The sequence below is a fragment of the Rhodamnia argentea genome, chromosome 2 (genome assembly GCF_020921035.1).
Source record: "Rhodamnia argentea isolate NSW1041297 chromosome 2, ASM2092103v1, whole genome shotgun sequence".
Lineage (NCBI taxonomy): Eukaryota > Viridiplantae > Streptophyta > Magnoliopsida > Myrtales > Myrtaceae > Rhodamnia > Rhodamnia argentea.
In genome coordinates this window covers 27,706,584-27,733,089 of record NC_063151.1, presented here as the reverse complement: position 1 = coordinate 27,733,089, position 26,506 = coordinate 27,706,584, and the positions used below count along the sequence as shown (strand labels likewise).

The following is a 26,506-nucleotide window of genomic DNA, read 5'->3' as shown; positions in this document are numbered from 1 at the left end:
GGCCGACCAACGTCGCCGGCAGCCTTCGCAGGCTCAAATTTAAAAGAGAAAAGAAAAAAAGATAGAAATCCGAGTACGACGACTCGGCTCACATATGCGTGCTGACTCCATCCACCAATAATTGTGTTTATAATTCGAAGTGGGCGAGCGCGTCGGAGGAAATATTTGGTTTCCGCTCGCACGCACGTAACCATCAAGGCCCCAAAAAATCTAACTCCTGCGGATTTAACTTATATGCGATCCCACTTCATCCACCAAAAAATTGTATTTATAGAGACCTTATATAAAAGGCATGACTACGCGCCCCTAAATCCATGAAATTGCTGTATTGTTTTTAGTAAAGATAAGATATGTATTGAGTAAAGCGTAGATTACAAACAAACCTCCGCCGCACACCACCGAAGTGTCGCTACAAGAGGAAATTGCTATATTTATGGCCAAAATATGTGAGAGTTATGCGTTCCATGCCATTGCCTATCAAGTAAGAGGATCTTTCCCGCGTTGGTAAATTTGAATTTGTCATAGTCGGTGTCAAATGTCTATTGGTAAGAAAGTGAAAGACAACGACCTTTTCGGCCCTCCTTGTTGATAACTTGCCAATATGTTTAAGGAAATTGTGAACCTTTTAAGTAATATACATGTTGCAAATTCTTACCCGTATAACGTGTAACACGTTAAGCGTATTAATCTCATACGAAATTGCCAACCTAAATTTCATTCTCTTTTGTCATAAACCTGAATTAGACTGACTTGCCAACTTTTGCCGGCTAATTTTGAATTATCAAACTCTCATTTGAGTGATTTACCAGTGTTTAATTGACTTTTTGTTAATTTACCAACTTTTATTTGCCATAGACAAGTAATCCCTAAATTTACTAACTTTTTATCGAACTTCAAACCTAAGTTTCTTCGAGAAACGGGCATACACATTTGGCATATAACTTTCATACGATGCTCGAGATATCATAACCTTTTCTTTTTCTTCCGTTTATTTGAATGCCGCATCGGTGAAAAATCGATCATTTAAGCACCTATCTTGATGATTCGCGTGGCTGTTTAAACTAAACTTCGATTCCGATGTGGCTCTTTTAAAGGAAATTTGAAACTAACAAAATTAATCTGAAATTGAAACCACAATTCTAGGAGGGGGAATTTTCAATTTATCTCAGCAAGTGCAACCGCCTTTGCAGCCGCGGCTGCTTCTTCCATTATTCGGCTGCAGCAAGTCTCATCGCCAGTCTCCATTCCAAAGCATTCATCTGCGAGGATTGACGGAATTGAAGAGCTCTTGATACTCCCAAGTTTATAGCTTCATCGACATCCGCTTAGGCTTGTAATTCAGGCGAAGAGCGTCGAAGTACTCACGAAAGATTTCTCCTTGGGGCAAAGCAAACGGAATCGTTTCCATCGAAAACACGAGACACATAAAGTCACGAGCACAAGCACCAAAATAAAATAAAATAAAATAACATACATAGATAACAATGATGTTAAAAATTGGCATGGCAAGAAACCGACATATTCTTTCTTACCAACGACTTCTCCCCCATTCATGGGGAGCCGACTTCATTTTTTGTCGGAAAAATTATCAAAAATGTCCTAAACCTATTACATTTATGCCAATTCAGTACTAAATCTTGTCACATTTTGCCAATTGAGTCCTTTAAGTCAATTTTGGCTGGAAATTATTGACGTGGACACCGATCGTCCTACATGACGCCGCCGCCGCTAATGTAGATACTATTAACAATATATTAATAATTCGTTGATATTTTTTGGTTTTCTCTTTTTTTCTTTCTTTTATTTTCTTTATTTTTGGTCCAAGGTGGGGGGGGCGTCCCTTGCCTAGACGAGGTCGTCCTCGCCTAGATCCGGTGAAGTTCGGCCTTCGCTTGATGATGGCCAAAAGGAAAGAAAAAAAAAAGAGAAAAATGAAAAAAAGGAAAAATATTAAAGAGTTGTTCACTTGAGCGCTGGAAAGCCGGATAAGATAATCGCCGCCGACCGGATTGCCGCATCGCCGTTTTCCTGTCAAAATTAGTCCGATTGGCTTCATTGGCAAAATGTGAAAAGGCTTATGACTCAATTAGCACAATTAAAAAATTTAAGACTAAATTGGCATGTGTGTAGTAAATTTAGGATTTTTTTTTGGTAATTTTTCCCATTTTCGTTGGTTTGGCTAAAAAGCCTTCTTATGTTTTCACTCTATACTGATAAGAAAGAAGGAAAAATATCGTAGATCTGTAGAGAACGAATTGCAATGATGTTCCCGGGGCGCCGGCAAAGGCCACCTCTTCTCCGCTCTTCTAATCGCTCGGTGCTTGATGCAATTCTTGAAAAAAAAAAAAAATGCATATCGTTATAATTTGGTGAGATTTTATATGGACATTTTATATTTAATCCTTCGAATTTAGTTTTGTTAATTTTCCTTGTATTGTAGTGCGAATCGTATTATCATTCGAAAGAGGTTTTGTGAGGTAATTGGTGGATGGATCTATCCAAAAGGAATGGGAACCATGGTGTGGTGGCCCCAAGGGGGAGAACAAGTGATGAGTGTTTTATGATTCGGACGTAGATCACATTTCATGCACGAGCGGTCCCCCTCTACGTTATCGTGAAGTTCGACGGGAGAGGGTGCCAAAGGAAATATCCGATCTATGTCCACCCCGTCGTTACCAGGCAACAGGAAAAATTACAAAAAAAAAAAAAAATATCTAAACCTAATGAAATTGTGTCAATTCAGTCCGAAATTTTTTTTCTAAATCTTTTCCATTTGTGTTAGTCCATTTGCCGGCCGGTCTTGACGTGACAAATTTTTAATACTATTTTAATATTTTTAATAATTTTTTTGTAACTTTTTTTATAGGTTTGGGCTGGCAAGAGGCTGCCGACCTCCGCCAACCCCCGGGCGAGCGAGGCGAGACCTCGATCGCGGCGGGCGAGGTTGCGTGCCCTTGCCCAACAGCTAGCAAGGGTTCACAGGCCCTTTCCCAAGGGCCGACCAACGTCGCCGGCAGCCTTCGCGAGCTCAAATTTAAAAGAGAAAAGAAAAAAGATAGAAATCCGAGTACGACGACTCGGCTCACATATGCGTGCTGACTCCATCCACCAATAATTGTGTTTATAATTCGAAGTGGGCGAGCGCGTCGGAGGAAATATTTGGTTTCCGCTCGCACGCACGTAACCATCAAGGCCCCAAAAAAATCTAACTCCTGCGGATTTAACTTATATGCGATCCCACTTCATCCACCAAAAAATTGTATTTATAGAGACCTTATATAAAAGGCATGACTACGCGCTCTAAATCCATGAAATTGCTGTATTGTTTTTAGTAAAGATAAGATATGTATTGAGTAAAGCGTAGATTACAAACAAACCTCCGCCGCACACCACCGAAGTGTCGCTACAAGAGGAAATTGCTATATTTATGGCCAAAATATGTGAGAGTTATGCATTCCATGCCATTGCCTATCAAGTAAGAGGATCTTTCCCGCGTTGGTAAATTTGAATTTGTCATAGTCGGTGTCAAATGTCTATTGGTAAGAAAGTGAAAGACAACGACCTTTTCGGCCCTCCTTGTTGATAACTTGCCAATATGTTTAAGGAAATTGTGAACCTTTTAAGTAATATACATGTTGCAAATTCTTACCCGTATAACGTGTAACACGTTAACCGTATTAATCTCATACGAAATTGCCAACCTAAATTTCATTCTCTTTTGTCATAAACCTGAATTAGACCGACTTGCCAACTTTTGCCGGCTAATTTTGAATTATCAAACTCTCATTTGAGTGATTTACCAGTGTTTAATTGACTTTTTGTTAATTTACCAACTTTTATTTGCCATAGACAGTAATCCCTAAATTTACTAACTTTTTTATCGGAGATCAAAGGCAATCTTGCAAGAGGAACTCCAAGATCCGTAAGCTAGCACTTGGATTGTTGGAGATTTCGGTTCGTGTGTGTGAATACCGGTAGAGGCGCAACACTTGGGGCGTTAATCCGGACACAACCGATTGTCAATTTATCTTCGATTCGCAAAAGGTATGTTTTGAACTCCTATTGATTTCAATATACACATGTATCCTGTCTAGGATTTTGGTTTATAAATATATTTCGCTGCATTTTAACAATCCCAAAACCCCGTCAGGTTCGGTGTCCCAACCCCTGGTTATAGAATACCAAATTAATGTGCTTTTATGCCCATTGAAACAAATTAGGGAGTGTTTACCCAAAAAAAAAGTCTTAAAATATATTGCAATTGTACCTATTCAACCCTTTTTTTAGTGCAAATTCAGTTTTTTCGGGCAGCTTTGGCCGAAATTGGCTAATGAGGACGGCGGCACCGAAGTGGCCAATTTTTAATAACTTTTTAATTTTTTTTCAAATTTTTTCACTTATCTTTACATTGTTTTCTTTTCTTTCTTTTTTTCCCCCCTGCCCTTCTTTTTCCTCTAGTCGATCATTGAACCTTGGCGACCCACTAGAGGGGATAGCCTCTGGTCGGCTAATGAGGCTCACCCCCGCCACCCACTAGCGAGATTGACCTTGCCCGCCCTCCCTTCTAACCAGTCACCAAGGTTCAGTGACAGGCTGGAGGAAAAAGAAGGGAAGGGGAATAAAAAGAGAAAGAAAAAAAAGCAAAATATTTGAAAATATTAAAATATTATTGAAAATTACATATATTAGGCCGGACAAGGTCCACGTTAGCGAATTCCTGCCAAAGTTGGAAAGAATGACTAAATTGACACAAGAAAAAAAAAGTAGGATTGAATTGACACGATTACAATAAGTTAAGAACTTTCATAGTAATTTCCCCAACCAAAGTATGTACAAAAATAGCGCTTAATGCACGATCCTAGCAATATTGTGGTGCTCAGGCATTAGATATTTTAGTCAGTAGATCCAAAAAGTTCCAAATTGAATTCAACACCACAACAAAATGATTTAAATGTAGCAGGATACAATTTCCATCATGTAGAGCCACTATGCGACTAAGACAAATAAAGGATATCGAATGCTAAAAAGCCATAAACCAACAACAACCTGTCGTCATAGAATGACAGGCACGAAGCTTAACGCCGCCGATAGTAAGGGTACACGGTGTAAAAAGTCTGGATGACCGTTAGCAGCAAGAGGACGATGGCGGCAGTGCTCAAATGTCTGCTGATGAGGTTGTTCCACCAGAGGCGGTACGTGCTCTCGAAGTACGGCTTGCAATAACGATTCACCTCCTTGATTTCGTCGTACAAGTAGGTCCAATCAAGATCGTAGACGATCTCCCTGCACAGCTGTTTCAACAGGTTCGCCACTTCCCCGTGGCCTCCAAACACGTGCTTGATGATACCGTGCTTGTGGAGGATCTGAATGTCCCCCGGGCAATTCACCAGAGCGTCCCAGAACATGAAGTAATTCGTGAAGAAGGGCTTGGCTTTGTTGTGGCACTGCTCGTAGGCAACGAAATTCAGAAAGACGCGGATGGTGTTGTCCTTGATGGACAACTGAGGGACCAGTAGATTGCCGTCGGCAAAGTTGATGTCCAGCAAGTCTTGGCCCTTCCGATCCTGGAATTGCACGCCGGCCTCGTGGATCTGCGAGGCGAAGTATTGTAACTGCCTTTCTCGGAGGAGGGTGGTCATGCCGTTATTGGGATTCAACTGCGACGCAACTCGACCCGGGTCCTTGTGGCTTTTCTTTTTCACCGATTGGAGGAAGGTAGAGCGGAAAACGGCAAGCAGATGAGCGTTGGGTTTTGTGTTGTTCTTCTTATAGGCGGCATTCTCTCGGGGTAGCAGAGGGTCGAAGAAAGCAACCGCCAGATTTTCCAGCGACTCGGCTTGTTGATCAATGTTGTTGTTGGTCAGCTCGAAGAGTTTCTTCAGAACGAACAAAGGTAGTTGGTTCTCAAGCATCAGGAGCTCGCGTTGAAGGGTTCTTAGCATCCAGTGGGTGGTGAAAATCGGATCGGCAGTGGACTGCAAGCAAAACAATCCATGATTTAAGCGACAGACTAGCAGGAGTTAGACCAATATATGTGTCCAAGATGACTCATAATGCTTGAATAGTAAGTATGTCGTTGTTCCTATGCTCTTGATAACTTATTCAACCTAAATGCATAATTCAGGTTTTGAATCTTTCAAGGATAGACTCACATGCACAAGAGTTGCACTGATAAAACATCGTTTATTATTTAACTACCGCTCTACCTTGGTGCGGACATGATCGTGGTAAAGGCGCAATAGTTCGACCACGAAGCAACCATCAAGGACCATCATCGACACAAACTCTTTGCTACCAATTTGATCAAACTCCTCCGAATAACAGGCCTTCGTTTCCGTCTCCAGATTCTCCATGGCTTCCTTTAGGGCATCCAAAAGCGCAGGTTTCGCCGTCCGGCCACCATTGTTGACAACTTCACATCCGCGGTCATCAGGCCCTCTCTTCCTCTCGGTCAACGTCAACGGATCTCCATGGCTCTTCCGCCGCTCTAACTTCACTCCCAGAAGGCGCTCCAGAAACCGCATCTTGTGCTCTTCCATGGCCCGCAGCCTCTCTTTTCTGTCCCCATAATGGAAGGGACCGATGGATATCATTTTGGGCTGGAATGCGTTCTTGTAAACTTCACACAAGTTGTTAGGAACTCGATAGATGATCCACGACTTCCCCGCATCGTAAGTGTGCCCTTGGTCGAGGGGGTAGGTGATATCGATGACCAAATTACCATTGGAATGCTGGTCTGGTCCTTCTTGTTCTCCGGATTCTTCTACATTTCTTGAGGGCCTCTTGTGTTGATGAGATCCTACATGCCTGAGTTTGCTCCCAGAGGCTACCTTGCTCTTGTTGCCACGACCCATTGTTGAAAAAAAAAGAAGAAGAAGAAAGAAGCCGAAAAGAAGCAGATAATTCCAGGTGGAATCAAGGCTTATGAATGAGTGGGGATGGAACTTTGGTTCGTGAAGACACCCATGCAAGTGTTTTGAGTGTTTTAAGTGAATTTCCTGAGTCTGCTCACCTGCAAACTGGACCCTTTAAGTAGAGGGGCTCCGGTCATTGAGTGTTGGGTAGGTTAGGCCGATGGGTTAGTTGAGAGCTTGCCGTGGCCGTCGGATGGCCCCACGGTGCCCGGACGGACGGGATCTCGACACGTGGACGACATGTCTGCATGTAATGTCTGTAGGAAATTTCTTTGGCCCATTTGGTGATTCTCTGTAGGAAAAAAGGGCCCAAAAAAAAGGACCAAACGCAGGCGTTTACTCGTCAAACGGTGGTGGGGATTTGTTTTTTTTTTTTGGGACGTTCGGGCTTGGTGAGAGGAGGACTCACTGGACGCACGAAAGCACCACGTCATCGGCGCAAAAACGACATGCAGCTGCACCGCGAACCGCATGAGTTCTCTCTCGCTTTAGCTTAATGCGAGAGACGTGATTCGTGAATTTTTAATTTATTTAATATGATCTCTGAATAACGTGTAATATCGTTTATAAACTTTTAATTTATTCAATATGGTCAACAAAATTTTTGTTAATATTCAATTTAATCTATAATTATATGAAAATGTCCAATGTTGGGGACTTAAAAATTTAAGAACTATATTGAACAGATTAAAAATTCATGTATCACGTTGCATATGAAGTCAAAGTTTAGAAATTATTTGAGTCATTTTTTTGTTTGGTCGAATTTTTCTAATGTACAAAACATTTTGTTTATGAATGTTTCTACAGCTGGTTATGTACGTTAAATAAATCTGATGGCAGTGATTCACATGGCAATGTGCAAAGTAGCTAATCGATTTGGTTCCATGCTTTTCGAACGCCTATCGCTTGGGGGTCATTCGGAAGCCAGTACCTAGAACTACATGTTGTCTTGTTCGAATAAGATTTGTATAAACTATAGTATTTTGAATTTTCTAACTCTAATTATAATGAGGCGTGGTTGGTAATGGATTCATGTTCGCATATGCGGATTAGATTCCAGGCTTTGTCCAGCCGACTAAAAAGTTCTCGGTCAACGAACATATTTGGCGCTTTTTATACTTAGGTAACTAACGGAAACCTTGTCGTCCTTTGTGATTTGATTAAAATGCTGTGTGCCTCCCTTTCCATTATATCCTCGAGTCAATCGTTGGATAATAAAGAGTGAAGAAATTTCGACCAAAAAATAAAAAATAAAGAGTGAAAAAATTTGAATAAATGACATAGACTACGTGCCACGTTCTATATTGTCGGTAAATGTTGCAGTATCGAGGAGCAATTTAAATGACGAAAGAAACGAGTTTTTCCTTTCTGTGGGGAGCATAGATATATTTGTAAAAGTTGCTTAATCAGAAACTAAACATAAGTTTTAATAAGCTGTTCACCATATTCAGTAACTTGTATGATTGTATCAACTTCTATATCACTGATCTATCAGTAGTCATGGACTCCATGTACAAATATTTTACCCACTGCCTATGCTAACTTGCAATTGAATGATCGGATCAAACATAATATCAAAGTCCAACTCCAATTGACGATGGTAATTCACTAATCAAATGATTGAGCTCTTATACAAAGTTACCCTAGCCAAGAGTATTTTAATACAGGTGTGTGAAACTATCATCAAACCTATTGTTTTACATAAAGTGAAAATCTATAAATGTCGTTCAACATTATCAAGTCAACGTGCCAGTAAGACAAATTCGTAGTAGTTAGAGGTCAAATAAACTACACAATTTATGTATTTGTCCATGGATTCAACATTTGTAGAATATGTGATTAGAGTTTATCTAGTAGGGGCGATCGTTTCCCGATTCGGTTTCACCCCAAAATTGGTTCCTAGTTTTCAGAACAAGAGATCGAATCGACTAGCCTTGTCCAAAATCTAGGCAGTCCAGTGAAACTTGTCGCATGTGCTTGAAATATATATTCACATTTTAAATTCCTTAATAATTAGGAGTTTAATGATTTTTCAAAGATTTTTAAGAAATAGAATTAAAACTCAAAAAATTGTCGGCCCGGTCTGAGTGTGGCGGTTCCACCTTTGGAACCGGGAAGTGGACTAACAATTACTAGTTTCATTTTTATGGAACCAGGAATAGAACGGGCACCCCTAGAACGGGACCGGATCGGCCGCCCCAGTCCGGTTGATTCTTTTATCACCCCTATTATCTAGAGGGATAATTACCAAATCAATTATGAACCTATTTTATGTATGTCAATTTTATCTCAAACTTTTCAATTCGCCAATGTAGTCCTAAATAATCATGTAAAAATTTCAATATAGTTTTCTAGGCAATTGCTGACATTATGTCCAATGATGACTAGTTGTCTTACGTGACATACTGACATAGATGAGTTTACTCAAAACGTAGTCCTGCGTGGATGGCTATGTTAGTGATTTCGACAGCAATTGGCCGAAAGATTGCTTTGAAATTTTTCACGAAGGATTAGGACTACACCAGTAAAATTGAAAAGTTTATAACCAATTTGAAATACATACAATAAACGTAGGACTGAATTAGTAATTGTAGGAAAAAATACTAGAAAATTCCTAAACTTATTGCAATTATATCAATTCAGTACTAAACTTTTTTTTTTGCCAATTCAATTTTAAACTTTTTGCATTTGTGCCAATTCAGTCCTTTCAACTAATTTTAGCCGGAAATCGCTAACATAACACGATTGGCATAGGCATGGCCAATTTTTAGTATTGTTTTAACATTTTTTGGGATTTATATTTATAGTTTTTTTTTTCTCTTCTTCTTCTTCCTCCTCAAGCCGGGTGTCGAGCCCAGCAACAGCCAAAGGTGAGGGCCGACGAAACTCACCTTTGGCGAAGCCGGCCTCGTCGTTCTTGGGAAAAGTCAAACCTTGCCTGGCCATGGCAAGGCGCGACCTCGCCGTCGCTGGGCGAGGTAGCCTTGCCCTACCATGGCGAGGCTCACCCTCACCAATGGTCAATGGGGACGAGCTTCCTTAGCCCTCGCTCTAGACGGTCTTCGGGCTTAGTGGTTGGCTTGAGGAAAAAGAAGAAGAGAGAGAAAAAAATAAATAAAATTAAAAATATTAAAAAATTATTACATTAGCGCTGGTTGCACCACGTTATCAATTTTCCATCAAAATTGAATAGAATGACTGAATTGGCACCAATACAAAAAATTTCAAACTGCATTGATACAATTGCAATAAGTTAATGATTTTTTTTGGTAATTTTTCCGAAAATGGGTGCTGCCATTTTTTTAAGGTGCTTGTAAAACATCTCATAGCTGTAATACCTTCAAAACTAGAGTCTTTTGGGAAGCATTCTCACCGAACTTTCAAATATTGCAATTTCAAAACGTGTATTAGTAAATATATAAGTTACAACACTCCACAGTACAAAAATACTCTAAACACAACATAAGAGATAATAGAGATGCATGGGGGGAAAAAGGATTAAGGAAATGAATTAAGAGAGAGTTAAGAAAGATCAAACCGATCAAAGATATGAAAAAGCTGGAAATTTAAGTTTGGAAAGTATTAGAGTTTTAAGAAATTATAATTTGAAGTACTAGATGCATCTTCAATTGCAATTTTTGTTGCTCGTTTGTGAATATACCATGTAACTTTTTAGGGGCTTTTCATGAAATTTTGAGGGAGAAAATTCGTGTTTCGAAACATAAGGAGAGGGGAAACTAAGAAATGGGAGGAAAAAGATGGATAAAACTTAAAAACGTTTCTCTTTCAAAAATTTTGATTCTTATCCTATTTATTTATGGACTTTGCTAGTATAACAATTTTTGGGTGACTGTGAGAATAATAGTAGGTTGTGAGCCAAAATAGACTATTAGTACAACAATCACCAAAATACTATAATGTAATCAACTCCCATTATTGACCTCCCTATCTCTCACTTTCTTCCCTTTCCATGCTCACTGGCAAAGCTTAATCAATCATTATTCCATCAGGACGCCCGCCTATACGGTCAACAAGAAAATAAAATTGATTTAATACTCGAAGAAACAAAGGCCATGTAGGTGCAATTCTATTGGCGTTCATATTCCATTGGCCTGTCAAACGAGAGCAATTAATCAATCGCTCGTTAACTGGATGGACATTGTTTCTCTCGGCTGTCATGAAGTGAAATTGGTCTTCTTCTTCTTCTTTCTGTTTATTAGACTAAACAATGGATGACTGATTGATTCCATGGGGAACCAGTAACCACGGAGTAAGCTGTTGATTCTCCAAGATACCCTCAATTTAGATAATTATTGACCTCTTGCCAATTTAGCTGTGATGTCCAACGAACAAGAGTATAATATTTAGGACTTCGCTAACGCAACAGTTTTCGGGCGATTTTGAGAATAACAAAATGTTATGAATCATAGGTTTTAAGGTGGATTTGGTTCAACTTTGAAAATGGGTTTTAGGGAAATGCAAATACCTTTAGCTTAAGGAGTTTTGGGGAAATGAAAATGGCATTTGGTAAAAAAAAAAATGAAAACTAGCTTTGGACTAACTAGTGTTTCTCAAAATAAATTTGCAGAGTTTTCTATCATAGTTACTTTTTAAATAAAAAAAAGAAAATTCAAACCCTAGGTTACGGCCGTCAACGGCCGTGGGCCGAGGTTGTCCGGGGTTGAGCAAACCCCGGTGAGGGCCACCTAGGGTTGTGCGACCATCGGTGGCCATCGCCCGGGCCGCGTGAGCCCAAGCGAGGGTCACCGGGGGTCGCGCGACCCTTGCCTAGGCTTGTGACTAGGGGTTGCACAATCCTGGCGACAAGGCCCGAGGTAGCACGACCTCAAGCGACCGTTGCCGGGGGTGGACGACCCTCGACGGCCTTCGCTTGGGTCCCTCGGCCGACGGCCGCCACCCCGGATCCGGCTAGTTGATGGCCATAACCTAGGGTTTGGATTTTTTTAATTTAAAAAATAATATAACAAAAAAGATTAGGGGCAAAATTGGAACTTGAAAAAATAAGTGAGGGTAGTTTTGGAAGAAAAATCCTAGCCCAACTTACTATCATCCGAAAGTTTCTTGGGTAAACGCCTCACATTTTTCCCAAGTGACTTTGGGAACGCTGAACTAGACTCACCCTAAAATAAATTATGAGCATAACAGTTACCCAGTATTATACTTTAATCATATGGCATTTTTAACGTATGACACACTGCTAAATTTTTCTGTTTATTATTGTTTTTTAATGAATTCTGAAAGAAAGGAGGTCATTAGACACCATGTTAAGTACATGCCAAGCGCATATAAGGATGCAACATCTTATCACAAGTGCTTTTTGTGTTTTGACACTATGTTTATGGGGATGTAACCTCATTATGTGAAGCATAAGGGAGAAATAGAAAAGATGGAAACCATTTTTTCATTTTATGGCCATTGGTGGTGACCAGACAAATATGAAGTAGTCAAGGATGCCCTAGACACTTCGATTATTGCTAAACTCTAGTTTTAATGGAGAGAGGAGAGGGGACGAGAAGGGCCCATGAGAAGCTCTCCCATTTTTCAATCTAGCTTGATGGAGATAAAGAGGGGACAAAGACCCATGAGAAAAGCTCACATATTTCGCAAGAGTCGGCACCCAACCCAGCTTGAAGACGAAGTGTGAAAAGAGAGCAGCGGGGAAAGGATACCGCAAGTATCATAATTTGTGTGCAGTGCTCACTTAAATACCATAACTTTATTTTCGCTTACTTGAGTACTAAATCGAAGCAAAATCGAATATTTGAGTGCCACTTCCAACAAATAGTCCTACATAATTTTAAAAAAAAAATTTATTGATTTTTTTATGTCACGATTGGATTTTTTTAATCGTTATTTTATATTATTTTTTATTTTTCTTTTGTTTTTTTTTTATTTCTGATTTTTTGACATTGGCCGGAGAGGGTCACCGGTGACCCTCGCGGGCCACGAATCCATCGCCGAGGGGCCAGGGCCGCCTTGCCCTCGGTTGGCGGGGTTGCGACGGCCATGGGCTAGGGCCGTCATGGCTGCACCAACTGCGGGCGAGGGCCCTCGTGGCCCCGCGGGCCATGGCCATGAAGGCCCTCTCCCGGACCAAGCGAGGGCCATCACGCCCTTGCCCGCGATTGCCCTCGCCTCGGCGGCAACCCCGGGGGGCGCGAGGGCCTTCGCGACCATGGCCGGCGGGGCCACGAGGGTCCTCGCCTAGATCCGGCTAGGGCCTTCGTGCCCTCACCCTCGGCGACAGATTCGTGGCCGGCGAGGGTCATCGGTGACCCTCGCCGGCTAATGTCAAAAACAAGAAAAAGAAATACAACGGAATATAAAAAAAATCAAAATAAATAAAAAACAATAAGATATTCCAAAAAATATTTAAAAATTCAAAACTTGTGTCGGCGATGCTACATCAAACTTTCTGGTGTTCACTTAGGATATTCGGTAAGCCAAATAGTCGATGGCACTCAAGTGATCGATTTTTAAAAACTATGGCACTCAAGTGAGCAAAAAAAAAAAGTTATGACACTTAAGTGAACGCTGTATAAAAGTTATGACATTTTAGATGTACTTACCCTACTCTCGGGGCATCGATCGAGAATGCCGAAGACGACACCAGCAAGAATACTAAACTGGCACACCCCACGAAAATCTCTCTACGGGTAACGTACGAATAAGCCGTGGACGATTAGTTTGGTTTGTTTAGATTTGACTCATGCGGCTTTGTTTTATGTCTCATCCATACCTAAGCCTTAGTCTAATGCGTGAGAACAGAGAAACGCGCGTTAAATGGTGTATTATGGCCATGCAATGAAGCCCGTGGAGATATATACCGTAAAAGTTTGTGAAATACCGATATTTCACATAAAGTTTCATATCTCAAGTTATCCCACCAGCAAGTGACAATTAGTATGTACATTCTCTTCTCGATTTTTTTTTTCGTAAATATCTTGATAAAAGTATTCATCACGCAGATTATCTGGGAATTTAATGGCAGGATGTGAAGTACTTATCAATACAAAAAGAAAGAAAAGCATGAATGGATCATGCTAACTAGATTACAAACATTATATCAAACCTTCATATAAAATGCAACATTTTCCCGTATATCATTACAAGTACGCAACAAATGAGATTTGAGAATAGAATGATAGATGGACGGCGAGAATACACCCGAGAATTAAGCTCGCGGGCTAGCTAGGTCGAGATCGGTGTTGCTAAAAACCTTTTGCGCGAACTAGTGAATGATATTCGGAAAAAAATATAAAAAAAAAACTTGCCAATGATCAGAAAAAATACCATTTGATGAAAGTTGATCGAGTTTGGACGGGCCAGTGCCCAAGAAGGGGAGATCTTTTCCCAGTCCAACTCACTTATAATTGGGCCAAGATAAACATTTATTCACCGGAAAAAAAAAAAAAAAACCCAAAATGCAATCGGTCCAAATGATGGGCGGGTCTCTTGGATTTGGATCCGTCGGGGCAGCCCGGCAGCTGAACGGGTTCTTTGAAGCTTGCACGATACTCAATCCTATTCCATCCCAACTTTCTGAGCGCTAAAAGTAACGCGGGTGACCAAAGAGGGAAAAACCATAAGCCAGAGTCCACTCCAGCCGCTTCGCAATTCCAATCTTTCTGTGCGTGTGCGTTTGCCATTTTGGAGATTCCCAGGGAAGCAGAGTTAAAGCGGTGGCAATGGAGTTGGACCCAGATGATGTTTTCAGGGACGACGATGACGATCCTGAGAACGAAGCTCTTCGGGTTCTGCTTTCTTTCTGCCCCTTTTATCTGTTTCGGCTCGTGTTGGGGAATGAGCGAGTTTATTTGCCGTTTTGTTTGCAGCAAAGAGCGTCGAGTAAAGAGCTTGTGGTGTACTTGGTCGACGCTTCCCCTAAAATGTTTTCCACCAAATGCCCTTCTGTGAGTTTCTTCGCTTCCGATTTGAGTTTTTCATCATCATCTTCTTCCTTTTTTATGGAGACGACTTCGTTCGAAATTTCCAGTGGTTTTTAAGTGTCTAGATTCCCCACGCGTTTCTTTTGTCACGTTCCTTTTGATCCTTCTTGGGATATTTGCTCTCGTAGTTCTATTTTCTCGGTCAAGAGCTGATGGGTTGCTGGAACTTGCCTGACGTAGTAGACGTTCGGTAGTCTCTCATACTGTGGTTGCAAGAAGAAGTGGCCACTCAATTTCTTTAAAAGAGAAGTGACCATCAACTTAAGATACACTAGTTCTTGCGGTTTCTTATGTGAACATTTTCCAGATTTCTCGCCCTTTTCCGGAAATATACTTGTTCCTTTTGAAGGTGTTCATACTCTTTCGTAGTATGTCGATATTAAATATGTGCCCCAAAACTTTGGTGGGGAAGTCGTGTTTCATCAGCGAGGTCAGGTTATGGCTCACGCCCGACTTCTAGATGGAGGTGTTGTCCTGTAGTTAGTAGTATCATTTAACAATCGCCCTTTTGCCATCCGCTCAAAGCATTATTACTACATGCTAGACAGAGTTTTTTTTTTTAAATTTTTTTGGGGCATTCCCATGTTCAATAGTTGCTAACGTTCAATCTTCCTAGCCTTGTAACGTCATGGTTTTTGTTTTTTTTTTTATGTTTTTTTAGCTTATGGGCATCACGTGTCTAGACTTTTGAATTCGTCGATTTGATCATTCTCCTTATTATTGCTTTCAAGAGTGGTTGACTCAACTGTTTAATATTTGTTAATACTAGCAGGAAGATCAGAAGGATGAAAGCCACTTTCAAATTTCCATTAGCTGTATACTGGAGTCATGGAAGACTCAAATAATTAATAGATCATATAATGAAGTAGCAGTATGCTTTTTCAACACTGTAAATGCTGATCCGGGGAACTTCAACGTGTTTTTAAGTGTTTTCGGTACCTTTGTAGGAACCCTCCTCACATTTTTCCCATCTAGAATTAATCGACTTTTCAAATGATTTCCTTGATCGGAAAAATAGTTGACAAGTAGCTCAAATAAAAGTTAGTAATTTTGTATAATAGTTGGTAAAAAAATATGAATAAAAATTTGTAAGAGATGAGAGAATTTTTCTGGTAGGAATAATAGAAGCCGGTAATTAGAAAACTAAATGCACGTTGTAAATTTACAAAGGAAAATGTAAAGATCAGTGAGCAACTCAAATGAGGGTTGATAAGCAAAACTATTTGGTAAATATTTAAAATTGGTAAGTAAAGCAAATAAAAGTTTCAAAATGCTAAAAAATGTTGGTAAATATTCTTAAGTGGCCCGACGAGGGCGACCCTCGCCCATTCCCAGGCAAGGCCAACCCTTGCGGGCCATCGGCAAATAGAAAAGGGAAAAAAAAAATAAGAAAGGGACAATATAAAAAGAAAATACAAAACATATATAAAAAAAATTATAAAAAAATTATCCCCTTCAACACAGAGGTTGCCCTCCATGTCAGCTGTTTTCGGCCTTAATTAGCCGGACAAACTAAATTGGTAATGCAAAAAAGTTTGGAGACTAAATTTGTCCAATTAAAAGTTTTGAAAGTGAATTGATATCAATACAATATATTTAGGATTTTTTTTATACATTTTTTTTTTCAATTATCCCATGATTTCATATTTGGAGTTATCCCAAACAATTGATAATAAATACGTAGATTTTCTTCTCAAATTTTATTTTTCGTAAATATCTACGTAAAAGAATCCATCATGCCAATGACGTGGGATTTTCATATTACTAGAATGTGGAATAGTCATCAAGATAAAAAAGAATACAAAAGCATCCTCTCGTGAATTGATCAAGCTAACTAGCATGCGCAATAACCATTTCATCAAACCTTCGCGTGAAATGTAACTCTTTCCGTTCATCGTTGTGGCAGAGAATGAGCTACTATGAGATTGAAGATGATCAATGATCCACGAAAATACACCGGACAACAGAGCTCATTGGCCATGTCGGGATTGATGTCGCTGAAATCCTTTTGTGCAAACTTGTCGGTGATTAGAAAAAGGGTTAATACCATAAAAAATTCAAATTGGTACATTTGTGATAAATTTATTCTAAATTTTTTTTTTATCACGAAAAACCCAAATCCCTTAGAATTGTGGCAAATTTATCCCAAACTATTTTTTGGACTTTCGAAAGTCCTAAACTAGTACATCTATGATAGATTTATCCTAAACTGATTTTTTTACCATGAAAAACCCCAAATTGGTATATTTGTGACAAATTTGCCATCTGTTAAATTGGTTTGATACCATGAAAATTTTCAAAATGATACACATGTAATAAATAGAGAATAAAAATTCTAAACCGATACACCCGTTAATTGACATATGTCATATAACTTAGCACTTTAACTGTTAGATTTAACAAAAACTAACGGAGGGTAAATTTGTCACAGATGTATCGGTTTGGGATAAAATTATTATAAGTGTATCCGTTTGGAATTTTTCACTGTTACAAATAAAATTTAAAGTAAATTTATTACAAATGTACTAATTTGAGATTTTCTGTAGTATTAATCCTTAGAAAAATTACGATCTGATGAAGATTCGATCAAGTCTGCGACGGGCCACTGCACTGATCAGTGCCCCAGATGGGAGATCTTTTTCCAGTCCAAGTCACTTAAACCGGGCCAAGACTCAATATTTTTCACGGGCTAAAAGTGTAATCAGCCGAAAGAGACTCGTCCTAATGATGGGCGGGTCGCTTGGATTCGGGCGGCCCGGAAGCTGAAACGGGTTCTCTAAAGGTTGCACGGTACACAATCCTGTACCTGCGTTCCAACTTTTTGAGCGCTAACAGTGTCGCTGGTGACCAAAGAGGGAAAAACCATAAACGATAAACCAGGGTCCACTCCAGAGGCTTCGCAATTCCAAGCTTTCTGTGTGCGCGTGTTTGTGATTTTAGAGGTTCTCAGGGTGGCAATGGAGTTGGACCCAGATGATGTTTTCAGGGACGACGAGGACGATCCTGAGAACGAAGCTCTTCGGGTTCTGCTTTCTTTCTGCCCTTTTTTTACTCTGTTTCGGCCTGTGTTGGAGAATGTGCGAGCTTATGTGTCGATTTGTTTGCAGCAAAGAGCGTCGAGTAAAGAGCTTGTGGTGTACTTGGTCGACGCTTCCCCTAAAATGTTCTCCACCAATTGCCCTTCTGTGAGTTTCTTCGCTACCGGTTTGAATTTTTTTCACCGTCTTCTTCTTCTTTTTTGATGGGGACGACTTCGTGGATTCTCGCCATCTCCCGTTTCGAAATTTCAAGTGGGTTTTAAGTGCGTAGATTCCGCACGTGTTTCTTTTGTCATGATCCTTTTGATCCTTCTTGGGATATTTGCTCTCTTATTTCTATTTTCTCAGTCAAGAGCTGATGGGTTGCTGGAATTTGCCTGACGTAGTAAACGTTCGGTAGTCTCTCATACTGTGGTTGCAAGAAGAAATGGCCACTCAATTTCTTTGAAAGAGAAGTGAACATCAACTTAAGATACACCCACCAGTTCTTGCTGTTTGTTATGTGAACATTTTCCAGGTTGCTCTTCCTTTTCTGGAAATACACCTGTTCCTTTTGAAGGTGTTTATACTCTTTTGTAGTATGCCTATATTAAATATGTGCCCCAAAACTTTGGTGGGGAAATTGTTTTCGTCAGCGAGGTCAGGTAGTGGCTCCCGACCGACTTCTAGATGGAGGTGGTGTACTGTAGTTAGTATCATTTAACAAGCACCTTTTTGCCATCTGCTCGAAGCATTATTACTACATGCTAGACAGATTGTTTTTTTTTGGCAGCATTCCCATGTGCAATAGTTGCTAACGTTCAATCTTCCTAGCCTTGTAACGTCATGTTTTTTATTTTTATTTTTTACTATTATTAGCTTATGGGCACCAAGTGTCTAGACTTCTGAATTCGTTGATTTGTTCCTTCTCCTTATTATTACTTTCAAGATTGGTTGACTCAACTGTTTAATATTTGTTAATATGAGCAGGAAGATCAGAAGGATGAAAGCCACTTTCGGATTGCCATTAGCTGTATACTGGAGTCATTGAAGACTCAAATAATTAATAGATCATATGATGAAGTTGCAGTGTGCTTTTTCAACACGGTAAATGCTGATCTGGGGAACTTCAACATATTTTTAAGTGTTTTGGGTACCATTGGAGGACCCTTCTTCACATTTTTGCCTCTTTCAATGATAGAGTGGCATTGCCATTCATGTATGGATTCAGATTGAAATAGAGGGAAAACTTGCACATAATGTAGACTTAATTTTTAAATTCCTGCTCATAGCTTGAGTTGTGGTAGATACTCATGGCCAGTTCTCATTTAGCAACGATTATTTTCTTCAAATATGCAGAGAGAAAAGAAGAACTTGCAGGATTTAAATAGTGTATTTGTGTTTAATGTTGCTGATCGGGAGTTCCTGGACAGGCCAACGGCTAAATTCATAAAGGAACTTTCCCGTTTAGAGGGTAAGTGCTGATGGATCAATTATGTTTGTTATGCATGGTAAAGAACATGTTGCTGTAACAGTTGAGTGCATTGGTGCAATGGGAATATTGCTTGCTTAGACATCTCGAGATAGGTTTGTGTTTGACTGAAACTTCCGTATTTTGGAAGTGAAGTTTTCCCCTGATTCTTGACTTAAAGCTTGCAGAGTTCTTTGTGAAAGAAATTGGCAGTCAGCATGGCATTGTGTCTGGATCTCGAGAAAATTCACTTTACAATGCTCTTTGGGTGGCACAAGCTCTTTTACGTAAAGGGTATTATTCTACATAAACTTCTTGAGAGAATGTGAAGCAAGAATCTTATTCATTTTGTATTTGCTCAGGGAAGTGTTTTTAGACACTGGTAGTAATTTAGAATGTAACTGCTGCAGATCTGCAAAGACAGCCGATAAACGTATACTTATTTTTACTGATGAGGATGATCCTTTTGGGAACATCAAGGGTGGGGCAAAAGCAGATATGACTAGGACCACTTTGCAGCGTGTCAAAGTATTGACTGCTATTCATGTGACATTTCTGTTCCTAATAAGGAATTTTGCTAATGTCCAATTTGGATTTTTCTAGGATGCACAAGATCTTGGAATATCAATTGAACTTCTTCCCTTGAGTCAGCTAGACAGGGAGTTCAATGTTTCGCTTTTCTATGCTGTATTCCCTTGCACTACCCTCTTATTTCTCAAGTTGTTATCAACGATCTTCATTTACATTAATGGAAACAACTTATGGATTTCAGGATTTGATTGGATTGCAAGGTGAGGATCTTGCTCAATTTGTGCCTGCTGCTGGAGAGAGGTAGGTCATCTTTTCATTGCTTTCTCGTAGTTTATAAGCGTGTGGTAGGGGCTATTTCTCATTTCCTTTGATGGAATCTGGAACTGGTGCCTTACCTTCTAATGACTTAAGAAAATCAATTTGGGGACTAGAAAGTGTTAAATGAGATATTGAACATGCCAATTATGTATCTATTGTTTGGTTTATTATGATTTAATGGAAATTGAGGAATCTTGGTCAGTTGAGTATCCTTTTGAGTATTGAAAGGAGGAAATCTGTAATTCAAATCTTTCTTTAAAACTAACTTTTTGAAAATGCTTAATATGTTTGGATGTTCGAAGAAATTTTCTTATGCAGATGTATGTTGGTTTTTTCATGAGCCGAGTCTAAAAGGAGGAGCTTGTCGAACATTATGCAATTGGGAAATTAGTGAGTGAGACGCTATAAAAGCAAGGGTTTACAATGGCACACCTTTTTGGAATGTCACTTTTGTCCCACTTTGCATTTGTGAACACAGTGGGCGAGTACTGGATTACCAAAGGTGTCTCAAGGAGTTCAGCTGGTTTAGTTGGGCGCATGTCTTACCGATGATGTGGGCCTAATTACTTGTTGGGCTTTTTGGAGCCCGTGAAGTTGCACTGCAAAATATTGTGTAGGATTTATGAGTGCGTGCAATCTGATTTGTGGTTTTAGTGAGTTTAGCGAGTTGACTTGGATTCTAACCCCGATCCTTTTTAGCATTGTCTGACCAGGTGCTAAGGTTTTGACTTGTGAAAGTTCGTTTTCACGAGTCAAAATGCGATTTTAACTACACTGGCCAAGATCATAGCAAATGAAGAAGAACGTTATTGAATATGAGTGAGATCATATGCAACCAAATGTGGCTTTATGGTTCAAATTATAATGAGACAAGGGGAAATGATAGCCAACGGTTAGGTCGATATAAGTTGAGCTTAAGTTACCTGGTTTTGAATGTTCTCACCCTATTTCACATTCTCCACATCTCAAGTTCTGTTTAAATCTCTATGCAGTCAAAGATGTGTTTTTCTCAGATGATAGTAGAGGGCTATCTCTCCATGTTATGACAACTGTCCTTTGTTTATGTAACTATGCCTATTTGATGTTCTATCCTCGAAGGTTACAGTGAAGCATATACTTACAAATATAGGCTTGAATGGTCAATCAGCAGCATTCAAATGCTGATAATGGATATGTTAGGATATCTTGTCATTGCTTCGCCAGCAAAAATATCTGGCAGGCGGCTTGTGATGATAATTTAGTGTATTGTTCACTGTCTGATGCTGTCTCAGGGTTGCTGATGTCTTTTTCCCTTTATATGACTCCGTTCTTAATGTATTTATCTCTTCTTCAAATTCAGAATGGAAGATATGAAATATCAACTGAGAAAACGTATGTTCAAGAAGCGCATTGTGAGGAAATTAACATTTTCAGTTGCCAATGGAGTGTCCATTGAAGTGCATACGTATGCTTTTATCCGTCCAACAGTTCTAGGTAGTATCGTTATCATTTTCTCAATAGATGTAGCTGTGGTCTAGTGCAATTGATTCCTATCTCGGTCACCTTTTGTTTTTCAGGGTCAATAACCTGGCTTGATTCAGTCACAAATCAACCAATCAAGGTAAAGCAAGGCACTACTGTGTTTGTTGTTCCTTGTAGTGGGTATTGTATGCCATTGGTTTTATACTAGCCTTGTGAAGTCAGGAACTTATCTCATTTTTAGTAACTTATCTCATTTTTTTGTGCTTTGGTGGATCTGTGTACTTATGTGTTTGAAAAATTATCTGTGAAAGAGATATTTTTGGCCTACTTAAAGTTCTAGCTTCTGGGCTTCCTGTTTGCTTTTGATGCCAATCACCTGTAGCTTCTGAAATTTCCAATCTATATTCACTTTATTTTGGATATGTTTAAATATGAAGGTGCTTCTAAATCAATTTTGGGTCTTCCTGAAACTATGCAGATTGAAAGATCGTTCATCTGTGCTGATACTGGTGCACTGATGCAAGAACCTCCAAAACATTTTCAAACTTACAAGAAGTATGGTTTTTGGCTATTCCATCTTGTCTCTTTTTAGATGCTTTAGTACAAGAGGTCTAACTTTTTGCCTTTTACTATCTGGCCTGACTACCATTTTTTAGTCAAAATGTCAAGTTCTCAGTGGAGGAACTTTCTGAGATAAAAAGAGTCTCAACCGGACAGCTTCGTCTTCTTGGGTTTAAGCCACTGAGTTGCTTAAAAGATTATCACAACCTGCGGCCTTCTACATTTATTTTCCCCAGTGATGAGGTAACTAACATTCTCATCGTCTTTTAGCACAAAATATGTCTTTGCTAGTTTATTCCTCTTTTAGGAATCATAGACCACTTTTAGATGCCTTGGGTAAATTCCAAAGATCTTTTATGTGCAAGACATGCTATTTTCTTGCCTTCGGCAGTGCTCCATTAAGGGCATCAATTGAAAAATATCTAAACTGGCATCGGTCAGCTCTAAATTGGAATGATTTATCTAATGTTGCCATTTAGTTTCAATGATCCCTCTCTTAAATTTCTACAACTTTCTGCTGCATTTATTGGTTCAGGAGTAGTTCAAACTTTTATGCTAATCCCTCCTAACATACTTTGTTAAGCATGAATATTTGGTGTGTCAACTTGACCATGTTACGTATTGGAGGTTCTATAACTAAGTTCTGTCTAGGGTTTATGGTTTTAGTCTCTGTGTCCGTCATTCCTGTTGAAACTTATAGAGTAAACTAATATGAAGAGTATTTGTCAGTGGGCTCTCTCCGCTTTTTGGCAAAATGCCAGTAGTTATCTTGAAATTTATTATCCTAATATAGATTGACATTATCTACTTACATAATTCTTTAGTTTTCCTTGCACTGTCCTCTCTTATGAGTTGCATTGCAACATGGAAGATACATGTTTTATGCAGTTAGATAAGCAAGCGGCCACGTATTTTTATGGCCTAATACTAAGGTTTGCTCTCAAGTTGGAAACTTTTTGTAACAGTCTTTGCAAGATAAATGTGTCACTGTTGATTGATCGACTTATTCTTAGGTTATGGCTTGGCATGGGTCTTTGCAGGCATACTTGTGTCTATTTCTTGCTTTTCTTGTAAGAACTTCATGGCTTATTCATAGAACTATTGGTTGAATTAACTGTCATTGCGGAACCAATGAGTATCTGTATTGTAGGTTGCCAATCTCATCATCTTGTTCCCTTAGTTTTCTTGTGTCGTCGAGTTTATTTGTCTTTGTCTAATTCACTTGCAATTGCTTTTCTCACTATTCAACAGGAAGTAATTGGTAGCACTCGAATTTTCATTGCTCTGCACAGATCCATGATACGGCTCAACCGGTTAGTTTGAATTTTCATGCGAGATGCCTATTCACTTCTCTGTTAGTTTTAGCCTGATCTGGGTGAACATTTAGCCTTGTGATGTTGAAGTTGATTTATGACGTTGCGCTACACGTGGCTATATTTAGTAGGGCAATAATGTAGCCAGAGCTTTTGAGATTCTGTTGACTGTAGGTTAGTTTTTAAGGTTTGGTAGGGTAACACATGTTCTGAGATGATGCATTTTGTGTTATTGGCCGTTAGATAATCTGACTAAAACTGGTAGTTCAATTGCTTTCTCTAACAGTTGATCTTGGGAAATATTCAGTACTGAGCTATTGATGCTATTAATTATGTGAAAATTTGCTCCACCAATACTTTGTTTTGTCATTTCCAGTTTTGCAGTTGCATTCTATGGCACTTCATCTCATTCCCAGTTGGTTGCCCTCGTTGCTCAAGTAAGATGTCACTCAAATGTCTGGCTGTTATGATATTCGTATGGTACAATATACTGGTACGATGGTAGTGATGTGTTTATCTAGTTCTGTTGCTGGTATTGATATTAAATATTCTTATGTTGTCTATTCATTTCAAGTACCCTAACTAGACAATAGAATCACTTGTTACTGGACCTGATACTTTCGACTTTTATCAGCCTTGTATTAGCTCAATTATTCAAGTCTACTTTTATGGATTATCCAGTTTGGGTGCTGCTTGGTAAAATAGAGCATTAACAAGTTTTGCTTGCCTTTGGCTACGGCACAGGAAGAAATTATTGATTCTGGAGGGCAGGTTGAGCCACCGGGAATGCACATGATATGTCTTCCGTATTCTGATGACATCAGACATGCTGAGGAGGTATTATTTGTTAATTCTAACATTGTTGTAATTGTTCATTTCGCCATTTTTTTATTCTGATTTTATTATTGCTTTTAAGAGAAACAAATGCTGTAGCTTAAAGATCTTGGTGATATTTTGGCAGCTTCACTCAGGTACAAACGCAGCCATACCTCGAGCAAATGAGGATCAAATTAAGAAGGCTGCTGCTTTAATAAAGCGTATTGACTTGAAGGACTTTTCAGTCTACCAGTTTGCAAATCCTGGTAAATATTTTTCTTTCTTCCCCTGGTAGTGCATGCAGAAGGTTTACTTATACTAGTTTTCTTAGGACGAGTCCTATGTAATCTGTAAGTTGTTTATTTTTAAGTATGTCCATTAGATTGTAAAGTTGTCACAGCCAACGATAGACGTAGACTTTAACAAGCTAATCTGGCAGCCATTTACAGGATGGACATAATTGATGTTCGCAGATGATCATACCTACAATATATGTGTGATTGGATTAAATGAAGATAATGTGCTTGTTCATGGATATTTGTGTTTAGCTTATGGTGCTAAGTTTGGATTGTTGGTTACTCGCCTTTGGTAAACGAGTGAATACCACTTGTGGTGTGAGGACTACGAAATTGTTTGGAAAGAAAAAATCCCCTCCATATGCAACAACTTGTCTTCTACCTGAAGAAGCAAATCTTATGGCGTGCTAGTTAACCTACACTTTGTATACGTCCGACGGTGCCATGTATGCTGGTTTCAGTGAATAAAGTCTGCAGTACCTTGTACTTATGATATATATCACTTTTTTTTATATTAAATGCACCATCAAGATACGGTATATTTGCCTTGATGGTGAACTGTTGGGAAGCACTTTGATAGTCTTTAAAAACTGGACCATAGGATTTTACTAAAGTGCGACTCTTGTTAAAATTTTCAATGTAACTGAGACATATTTGGCAGGTTTGCAGAGACATTATGCAATTTTGCAGGCGCTTGCTCTCGAAGAAGATGACTTGCCAGAAATCAAAGATGAAACAGTGCCTGATGAGGAAGGCCTGGCTAGGTAAAGACAAAGGTTCCCCCTGTTGAGAGTGTTTGCATCCTATTTTTATGTCAGGTATCAACTTTGGCTGCCTTTTTATGCTTGCCTGCAGGCCAGGAGTTGTTAAGGCAATAGAAGAGTTCAAGCTGTCTGTTTATGGGGATAAGTATGACGAAAGTGATAATGCTGGCCATAAAAAGGTGAGTGAGGCATCCAAGAAACGAAAAGCCCTTGCAGATGGTGCTGTTCAGAAATCGGCACAATATAATTGGGATGCGCTCGCTGACAGTGGCAAGGTGAAACAGGATCTCTCTCATGTTTCCTCTGTACGTGTTTCTTTTAAATTTTGATTCTTGTCGATCCAATTATAGCCTGCCGTTATTGGACAAGATTTATTTCTCGAGCCAGTTAAAAAGATTTCTGCCGAAGTTGTTTTCCCTGTTCTCTGACATATTGTGTAGATTATTGTTCTGTTTATTTGTTAAGAAAGCGTCTTTTGCATCCGAATTAGAGGTTTTTGGTGATTTGCATGAGGACAATCATGTAGATGAAAGCTAATGTCGTTTAGTTTGGCGGAAAATCAGTACAGAGTGGCTGCATTCACTGACCTTCCTCTTGTTGATGTGCACCCTGCAGTTGAAGGATTTGACGGTAGTGGAGTTAAAGTTCTACTTGAGCGCACACGATCTGCCCGTCTCTGGCAAGAAGGAGGATTTGGTCAAGAGGATATTGACTCACATGGGGAAGTGAACTTGTAATGTAAATATTGCAGAGCTTTTGTATTGCTCTTGACCTCTTGATAGGTGCAATAGAATCCCAAGAATGCTGAAGTCCTACTGCAGCATCAAATTGTGTCGAGTGGAAGTTAGATGGCATTCATCGATGACGAGCGCCCTTGCCTTTGTAAAGATGACATAGTTTCCAACCGGAGAGAAATGGTTCTCTAGAAGAGCCGGCGGAGGGATGGTACCCATGACATGCCTTGCACTTATTTATTGAGATGATTGCATCGTAAGGATAAAGCGCTTAATACATGGTCCTAGCATATTATGTTGCTCGGGCATTAGATATTTTAGTCAGTAGATTCACAGAGTT

General features: G+C 39.5%; 2 protein-coding genes across 6 annotated transcripts; one reads left to right on the top strand and one right to left on the bottom strand.

Moving 5' to 3' along the window:
• The first annotated feature begins 6 nt into the window (after positions 1–6).
• On the top strand, positions 7–26,241 carry LOC115737516 (ATP-dependent DNA helicase 2 subunit KU70). Of its 5 annotated transcripts, none has more exons than XM_048274828.1 (20): positions 7–11; positions 14,542–14,689; positions 17,992–18,069; positions 18,892–19,008; positions 19,261–19,375; positions 19,561–19,666; positions 19,783–19,900; positions 19,976–20,059; positions 20,145–20,203; positions 21,561–21,694; positions 21,778–21,821; positions 22,161–22,237; positions 22,339–22,486; positions 23,495–23,556; positions 23,933–23,993; positions 24,301–24,393; positions 24,518–24,638; positions 25,330–25,432; positions 25,524–25,707; positions 26,048–26,241. In XM_048274828.1, the coding sequence occupies exons 2-20, from the start codon at positions 14,624–14,626 to the stop codon at positions 26,159–26,161; spliced, it is 1,884 nt and encodes a 627-aa protein (XP_048130785.1). In that variant the 5' UTR covers positions 7–11; positions 14,542–14,623; the 3' UTR covers positions 26,162–26,241. The 5 variants fall into 5 exon arrangements, with proteins under 5 accessions (XP_048130785.1, XP_048130783.1, XP_048130784.1 ...); XM_048274826.1 differs by lacking the exons at positions 17,992–18,069; positions 18,892–19,008 and adding exons at positions 14,771–14,848; positions 15,657–15,773; XM_048274827.1 differs by lacking the exons at positions 7–11; positions 17,992–18,069; positions 18,892–19,008 and adding exons at positions 3,002–3,006; positions 14,771–14,848; positions 15,657–15,773.
• On the bottom strand, positions 4,899–6,865 carry LOC115737448 (UPF0481 protein At3g47200-like). The gene is made up of 2 exons (XM_030669565.2): positions 6,207–6,865; positions 4,899–5,975 (listed from the first exon to the last, which is right to left on the bottom strand). Exons 1-2 carry the CDS (start codon positions 6,852–6,854, stop codon positions 5,076–5,078), a joined length of 1,548 nt encoding a protein of 515 aa, XP_030525425.1. The 5' UTR covers positions 6,855–6,865; the 3' UTR covers positions 4,899–5,075.
• Positions 26,242–26,506: the final 265 nt, after the last annotated feature.

Bases quoted from the DNA above. Each gene is read 5' to 3' on its own strand.
- LOC115737516 (XM_048274825.1), top strand. From the start codon at position 17,842: ATGGAGTTGGACCCAGATGATGTTTTCAGGGACGACGAGGACGATCCT. The intron at 21,822-22,160 runs GTAAAGCAAGGC...GAAACTATGCAG, and splicing joins TCACAAATCAACCAATCAAG to ATTGAAAGATCGTTCATCTG. The intron at 25,433-25,523 runs GTAAAGACAAAG...GCTTGCCTGCAG, and splicing joins GATGAGGAAGGCCTGGCTAG to GCCAGGAGTTGTTAAGGCAA.
- LOC115737448 (XM_030669565.2), bottom strand. From the start codon at position 6,854: ATGGGTCGTGGCAACAAGAGCAAGGTAGCCTCTGGGAGCAAACTCAGG. The intron at 5,976-6,206 runs GTAGAGCGGTAG...TTTTGCTTGCAG, and splicing joins ACGATCATGTCCGCACCAAG to TCCACTGCCGATCCGATTTT.